The following is an 8,564-nucleotide window of genomic DNA, read 5'->3' as shown; positions in this document are numbered from 1 at the left end:
AGGAGGCCTATGAAGGGCCTAACTAACAATTACTTTCAAATAACTTGTTGCCACAATATCACAACACATATCAAACTTATAAACACACACCGATCAAATAAACAGTCTTGCTTAGCGTAGTATAATTATTAAGCCCAGATTATGTTACCAGTCCGAGGGAAAGGGGAAAAGAAGTTGCAGTCCAGTTGTAGTTCTGTGACGTCTCCTGGGTTGGTGGTCGTAGATTTCTGCATTCGTGATTCTGTCGAGCTGTGTGCTCAGATGCTGGTTGAAGTTTTCCTGCAGGACATCGCGTCGCTACGAGGAGTTTTGTAGAGCTTGAAGGGCGAGGAGATTTCCTTGAGAGGGGTGAGCTGGGAGCTGCACCTCTGACCTCCGGTTGTGGGTTGGATAGAGAAGGAAGCTGGATCAGCCAGGCCCCCCCCCCCCTTGGCGATGTAGGAGAGAGAGGCTGTAGCAGCCTTCCGTCCTTGGAGGGATGAGAGAAGAGAGGCTTTAGCAGCCTTCCGCCCTCGGGAGGATTGGTGAAAGAGAGAGATTTTAGGCAGACCTCTCCTTATATTGGCCCCGGTGACCTCACAGGTCTTGGACCAGAGTGACCAATAGGAGTGACCCCCCAGGTTCTTGACACCTTTGTGTGATATTGCCCAAATCCCAGGACATGCAGCATCCTGTTACATCCTCTGGGAGACTGAGTTCCTTGACTGTCTTAAGACAAAGGGAACATGTGGCACTCTGGGAGACTGAGTTCACTCCAGAACATGCGGCTTGCCTGTTTCCAGTTTGACTGAAGGGAGGCCTGTGGTTTGCACAAAAACCATGTCCCAACATCCCCCCTGTGGCTTCAGGGATCGCACCTGACGTGTGTTCCTGAGGGCATATCTGAACATGTTTAGTGCAAGGCTGGAAAAGTCAATTGTCAGTTCATTTGGACGGTAACATCTGGGCATTTGTATATACTATCTAGTTAAGCTAAGCAAGATTCAAATTAGACAAATCATTCAGAGTAAAGTAACAGTACAATATGAATAACCTGTGCTGTTCACTAGGTTTAAGGAGAAAACAGAAAAAATGTGACATTTGTAAATTGTAAAACAAGATGAAGAGAGAGACACGTACAATGGTAAGATCATCTTTTTTTGGGAATGTCCAAGAGTTTTGTTACCTCATTGGTTCTTACTTAATGTAGTACTCAGTCGTATCTGTTAGACTTAACAATTTTAAACTCCTCAGGTTTCCTGCGGTGGATGTCATAATTTTCAAAATCTCAAAATTCAAATGACTGTATCATTGTTTCTGTAATAATATGCTAATGTCCTAACCTGTGTGGTATGGACTTTTATTATGATATGAAAGGTGTTCGATCCAAACATATGTACAAAGTTGGCAGTGGTATATAAGTTTAATCAGAATTGAGGTTTTTGAGTTTGCTGATGTTGCTAACCAAAAACAGTTTTCCTATTTAACTGCATGAAACTTAATACTGACTGTCCGTACAGGATTTAACTGTGTGTTGGTTATGGCCGTGAGGAGCGAGCTCTTGATCGCCTGTGTCTCGGCTCAGGGCTGTAACGCGCTGTGGGGCCAGGCTCTAAGTTGCGTTCAGAGGTGCTGTCACTGTGTGCTCGGTCATAACCATATTTTGAACTGTACTCAGAGATGCTGTCGTCATCTTCTGAGTAGTGGTTGTCTGTTTGGGCCAGAATGTCAGAGTACGGCTTCCTGCAGCTTCTACTGTGGGAATGCCTATCTCTGGGCAGTTGGTGAACATGGCGGATACGCTCTGTGTCCCCATGCTACCTGCTGTCACCCCCCCTCGTTTTGTTGTGAGGGGGCCTTTTTGAGGCTGTGGATAAATTTGACACCTTGGTGTTTGTTCTGACAGGCTCGGTTGCACCAACTGTAGCCTTGAGAGTGATAACAGTTTCCCAAGCCACCTGTGACATCTTCCTGATCTGCTGCATTGAAGGTTTTCCTTCCTGTGTCATCAGTACAACATGTGTGCGTATACATGGATGTAAATTGCGTAAGAACATGGCCTTGAAGGTGGGATTTTCTTCTAGGCCTGGTTCGTTCTTTCCTTGAAAATAAACATGCCTCAAACGTTTGAAATAATCCTTGGGATTTTCGCGATGTGAATGTTTAATTTCGGATGCTGTAACAATGGCTGTTATCTCATCAGCAGTAGAAGAGAATTCCTCGACTAGTGCTTGACGGAGCTCTGTGTAGTTACTGGTGACACTGGAAGGAAGTGACCGAATTAACTTGTGAACAGCTGTAGAGCTGGTTTTTAACACAAGTCTAACCTTCTCTCTTTCTGTTGCATTTGCCACATCACTTAAGCTGAGATCTAGTTCTCTAAAGTAATTATCAATGTTGTGATCACAGTTGTCTGGATCAAATTGTTCAATATCTTTAGCTAGAAACTCCAGCAACTTGAAGCGCGGACACTGTGAGGTCCGGCTGCGTGCATCACCTGCTACAGGTCTCTCTGGTTGAGGGGGAGGTGCTAAAACATTTTTGAATGATGAAGTCCCCCCTTTCGAGAGTTGTGCACGGAGCAATGTGTCATGCAGCAGTGGATGAGAAGTGTATGAGGCACAATGTGTTCTTGAAGATAAACTACATGTGTCATCAATGTCAGTCTCAGAGTCAGAAAGATGGGCGGTTAGGAAGCTGTTACCTCTTCCTGTCAGTGGAGGATCAGAAAGTGACTTCATTCCCAAAGACTTCGGGTCGGATGGGATTCTGTCCCATCTTGGGAGTGAAGAGGGAGTTAACCGTACACTATCAGAGGAGTATGAATCGGAGTAACCAGAATCACATTGGTTCAAAAACTGATGTGAGGCCGCGCCTTCTAATCTAAGTTTTAACAATTCCTCCTTGTGTGAAAACAGATCTGACTCGGCTGAGTGCAGGTCTTCCAAATAGTGCAGAGTTTTCTTACTAGCAGTCTGAACCTCCTGGAGGAGAAAAGCATTTTGTGCTCTAAGGGCATTTACCTCCTGTTCCATGGCTGCTGTGCTCTGACAGGCAAGGTTGATTTGCCTGTGGAAATTAAGAATCATACATCTCAACAATGGAACCTTTGATGCTGTTTGTGCATCACACCTGTCATTAAGTAAAGAATCTATTTCTTTATTACACTCATTGAAGTTCAACTTGTTGATGAATTCAGGATAGCCAGGGGTCAGGCTTGGTGCTAGGGAAGAAACAAATTGTTCTACACAGGGATTCTCCATTGTTGGATCTGAAATGTAAGGATTAGATTTAAGTTTATAAATCAACAGCAGTGTGGTTGGCTTTGGTGTTGCGATGGCAGACACCTTGTAGTGTGGATTTTATCGTACACTAGCCTAACCAAAACTATGGTGAGTAAAACAATTCACCAAACTTTGAATCACAATAACTGATATGCAGGGCAGTAACAGTTAAGGGTTCTATAAATTCACAGGGCTGTAAGCACTCTGTGGCTCTTTCTCACGTTCTCTTATCCAACTTGGGCTGATATGCTAGGCAGTAACAGCCAGGTACAAGCTCTGTTACATAGGGCCGGTGGCACGCTATGTCTTAATTCAAAAGCATTTAACAGTTACAGGCAATTTCGCAGCTTGACCAGTTAACATTGAATATGTGATATTCAAATGTTAAAAGAAATTCTTAAAATTTCAACAAAGAACGTTCAACTAGAATTATTAGCAACAATAGCAATCTTTTAGGGTAACACTATGGGACTTAAAGTGGTAGTTCTTAATAATTAAGTATTAATAAATATTTAATTTATGAGTAAATTAAATTTCACCACAATGCACTTGTTTGTAAATACGGTTGAATGTCTACTCCGGTAGCAGACTAGTGGAATTGAATTCAAGCCTCTGGCTTGACTGAAAATTCCAAATTCACCTATTTCTGGCTTTTGCCAAAAATGAAAAACACATTAATATTGCATAGTCATGAAGTTTTTGCCAACTGTACTCTGCTTCACAGGGCTACACCATTTATGTTAATTAGGTGCAGCGTTCCGCCCTCACACGGGGATCCATTTATGTTGTGCAATAGTACGTAAAAAGTGTTACCATAGAATGGTGTGCCTTTAGGCACTCAATAAATTTGGTTATCAAAATAAAATGTAAAACATTAATATTTAAAATATTAATATTAAATCATAACTTTAATTGGTTAAAGTTCTCGCGGGGCACCACCCTTCATAGAAGGGAAAAGATAGCCAATTTATTGATTAAGATCAGTCTCATTTAGATCTAGTTCAATTAGAAATCTCAATATTTTACCATTAAAGATTATATAATGAACAATGAAGGTTTATGGAGTTCTTAACAGTGTAACAGTTGGCAAGATTCACTTATGCAATATTAATGACAGAACATTTGTGAAAGAAGAACATTTATTATGAACATAATAAAGTATAAAAACACAAATTACTAAACAATCAAACTAACTAACAAGGAGGTGTGTGAGTGTGTGTGTGTGAATGTAAATTAGCATGCTTTAAAAATGGTCCCTAAGATAAGAGCCCCCCCCCTTCTTCTGAGGTTGCTTATGGGGGTAGGTTTAATTAGGTGGAGACTATGCGTGTGTCTGTGGAGATGTTAATCAGATAATGCAAGAGTCAGAGAGACCTACAAAGGAGGCCTATGAAGGGCCTAACTAACAATTACTTTCAAATAACTTGTTGCCACAATATCACAACACATATCAAACTTATAAACACACACCGATCAAATAAACAGTCTTGCTTAGCGTAGTATAATTATTAAGCCCAGATTATGTTACCAGTCCGAGGGAAAGGGGAAAAGAAGTTGCAGTCCAGTTGTAGTTCTGTGACGTCTCCTGGGTTGGTGGTCGTAGAGTTCTGCATTCGCGATTCTGTCGAGCCGTGTGCTCAGATGCTGGTTGAAGTTTTCCTGCAGGACATCGCGTCGCTACGAGGAGTTTTGTAGAGCTTGAAGGGCGAGGAGATTTCCTTGAGAGGGGTGAGCTGGGAGCTGCACCTCTGACCTCCGGTTGTGGGTTGGATAGAGATGGAAGCTGGATCAGCCAGGCCCCCCCCCCCTTGGCGATGTAGGAGAGAGAGGCTGTAGCAGCCTTCCGTCCTTGGAGGGATGAGAGAAGAGAGGCTTTAGCAGCCTTCCGCCCTCGGGAGGATTGGAGAAAGAGAGAGATTTTAGGCAGACCTCTCCTTATATTGGCCCCGGTGACCTCACAGGTCTTGGACCAGAGTGACCAATAGGAGTGACCCCCCAGGTTCTTGACACCTTTGTGTGATATTGCCCAAATCCCAGGACATGCAGCATCCTGTTACATCCTCTGGGAGACTGAGTTCCTTGACTGTCTTAAGACAAAGGGAACATGTGGCACTCTGGGAGACTGAGTTCACTCCAGAACATGCGGCTTGCCTGTTTCCAGTTTGACTGAAGGGAGGCCTGTGGTTTGCACAAAAACCATGTCCCAACAGTAGTGTTTTGACAACAAGGTGATGTGTAATTGACATCAGTGTGTAATGAAGGAAGTCAGAGTCTAATGCAGATAAGGGAGTGTGAAGTGGTGCCAAATTGCGTCGAGCGATTGGTACATGAAGTGAAGGTTGTGCAAATTGTGCAGAATTTTCGTTTTTGTGTGTTAACAACTGAGAAAACTAATTCCTGTCTCAAACTTGGCCTAGAGAACCAGTCTGAACTGGCTCGGACAAACGGCCTTAGTTCTTCTATATAAGATCCTTGCATTTGACTGTTCTCCATCTTCACTGAGATCCCTGTGACTCTCTTTGTTGATCCTTTCTGCAGAAAGCTCCTATTAAAATACACAAAGACAAATATGGTGTTCCAGCCTCTTACACATCACAGTGTGTAAAAGCCTGTCGATGTGCACAGGAAAAACATTTCTCAGCAGTGACTTCCTTAAACGGTTGAGTGTGATAATTGGGGAGTAGACAGAAAAGCAACAAGAGCAGAAGTCACTTCAGAGCAGAAACAGAGAGAGAGGGAGAGAGAAAGGTAAAATACAACATTTAACTAATGCTTGACATATATAATGTTCTGAAATGTAAAGGCTTATGTAACCATCTTTGCCTCATTCCTGGCTTTGCTGGTGAAGGGAAGGTGTGAGATGTAAATCGATTCAGAGCTGCTGCTTGTTCTTGTAAAAGAGCAACTCAAGGAAAATCTGAACAGGCAGCATCCTTTATTAAGACGATGATTTCGATGGTAGACTGTCCTCTGGTTCCGTTACTGTATTTTCTGTGTCAGGTTCGTTGGAGGAAGAAGAAGAAGAAGAGATGTTTGTTCTCATCTGGGCGACTCTGCTTTTCTCTGTGAGACTCAGTGATGCTGAGACAGGTATTCACTTTTTATTTTACTTATATGCCAACTTTATAGTTATGAAGAAAATAGGTGGAAATAGTTTGCCATTAAAACAATTTGCTACTGACCATGTTTTAATTTGGGATTAGGATTTCAACTATACATTTGTTTTCCAAAGTATTATACGTTGATTATTGGAATTCTTCTGTGTCGTGTTTGCTGACCTCATTTCATATATATATATATATATATATATATAAAACTGTGTAAAACTGACAGATTCACATGTTCTATTTTTTTTAAGTAGCCTTTCTTCTTTTTTTTGGTATATTTTAAAAGTTTAAATAATCTCTCTCCCTGTTTTTCTCTTAATGTTTGCATTAACAGGTTCTTCAGTGTGGGGGAAACAAAGTTGTCCGTTGACAGATTACTGTATCACTCTAGTTGAAGGAGAAATAACAGCGGAGGCCGGACTCTGTGTCGTGATACCATGCTCCTTCACTGTTCCTGAGAATATCAAAGTCTTACATATAGTTTGGTTGAAATGTGAATCGACCAAACAGAGATGTGGTTATGGAGAAATGATTTTCAACAGTAACACCTCCAGCGATCAGGTTCAGTCGGAGTTTAAAGGACGAGTGTCACTGCTGGAGTCTGATGTGAGCCAGAAAAACTGCAGCATCATCGTCAATGACCTGAAGGAGTCGGACTCTGGAACATATCAACTCAGAGTTGAAGCTTCACCGAGGAGAGGTTCATATAAATTCTCCCAAAGAGCAACTGTCTCTGTTCAAGGTATGAACCATCCTGCTGTATGACATGTTTGGTGTTTTGGGGCCATAGGCTGCAAATAAACATGAACAACACTTCTCCATTTCCTTCCGTTGTGCAAAATACGTGTGATGCCACGTTACACTTTTGGTGTCAAAGTTTGCACAGTAGAGATGTTGTGATGTAGAGTGGTGTCAAAGTCCAGTCAGTATATGGCCTCAACCGATTGTAAGACCAGTTAAGATGTTTCATCCCGTTACAGAGGCTAACACCAAAAAACGTATTAGAAACAAACTTTCTGAAGAATTTGCAATTTAACAAACATCAGTGTGATATGATCTCCTGGAAGTGACGGAAACAGTTCTTGTGAAAAGTTCATTTGAGGTGAAGTTTGAGTTTTTGATCCATGTCCCATTTACTAACATGGAGGTGGCAACTACCAGAGGGTGATCAAGGGAATTTGGCTTCACTTTAGTGGAGCTGTCATGTGGTCCATCTTTATTCACAGTCTATGGGTGGGACATAAAGTAATTTTGGCCGTTGTTTAGCTGATGCAGATTCCTATCGTTGCCCCATTTAAAAAAATGTGAATGAAGTGAATGATGACATTCTGATCTGACTCCATTCATGAACTGGTCTCCCATCAGGTCTGAGTCAGAGGCCCACAGTGATGATTCCACCTCTGACTGAAGGACAGCTGACCACACTGACCTGCACTGCTCCTGGTCTCTGCTCTGGATCTGAACCTACATTCACCTGGAGGTGGCGAGGAGGAGGAGAGAGCGACGCTGACCTCACAGGAAACATCACGGCCTTCAAAACTGAGAATGTGGCTGAGTTCGCTAAGAGACGCAGCTCGACTCTGTCCTTCTCCCCTTCAGCTGAACATCACGGAACCAACATCACCTGCAGGATCCTCTTCCAAGGAAACGTGAGCACAGAGGAGACGGCGACTCTGAGTGTGAGCTGTGAGTAGAAACTACTTCATTTCTGATTGGCTGAATTTACATTTACATTTAATAACAATTAAAAATGTCTCAGATTCACCTGGTCTTGATGTAAAGGGAAGAAAAACAATAAAATCATAATGTTCCTTCTTTAAAGAAGATTCTGAGTGTTTCAGCAGCGGCTTTATGTTTTAAACAAACAAATCAGAAAAAATCTTCCATAAAAAAAATTGTCAATGCAGCAGAAAAATCTTCTCATGTATTTTCTCAATGATCCATTTTTTTCATTAATTTTTACTTCTGATAGTTGAAACAACAGCACCTCAGGAATTTATAACCGTAAGAACTTAAATAATATATTCTACATTACTGTGTATAAAGTAAATACTGATCAGACGTGCTGGTTCCAAAAAGAAGAAAACATTACTCCACAATATGATGTCATTCAAAATAAGGTTTAGCAAACCTGATCAGAAATAAGTAAAAAAATGGAACACTTACCTAAAATCAGTGGCTGTTAGGGTTAACC

The 8,564-nt window shown here is 41.8% G+C and overlaps 1 protein-coding gene across 1 annotated transcript; it reads left to right on the top strand.

The window, feature by feature from the left end:
* The first annotated feature begins 6,017 nt into the window (after nt 1-6,017).
* Nucleotides 6,018-8,064, top strand: LOC128449197 (sialic acid-binding Ig-like lectin 14). Its single transcript, XM_053432254.1, has 3 exons — nt 6,018-6,353; nt 6,705-7,112; nt 7,736-8,064. Exons 1-3 carry the CDS (start codon nt 6,293-6,295, stop codon nt 8,062-8,064), a joined length of 798 nt encoding a protein of 265 aa, XP_053288229.1. The 5' UTR covers nt 6,018-6,292.
* Nucleotides 8,065-8,564: the final 500 nt, after the last annotated feature.

This window comes from Pleuronectes platessa, chromosome 10, assembly GCF_947347685.1.
Source record: "Pleuronectes platessa chromosome 10, fPlePla1.1, whole genome shotgun sequence".
In the NCBI taxonomy this organism is placed as follows: Eukaryota; Metazoa; Chordata; class Actinopteri; order Pleuronectiformes; family Pleuronectidae; genus Pleuronectes; species Pleuronectes platessa.
Note: the sequence above shows the minus strand (reverse complement) of the source record. Positions and strands in the feature narration are given on the sequence as shown.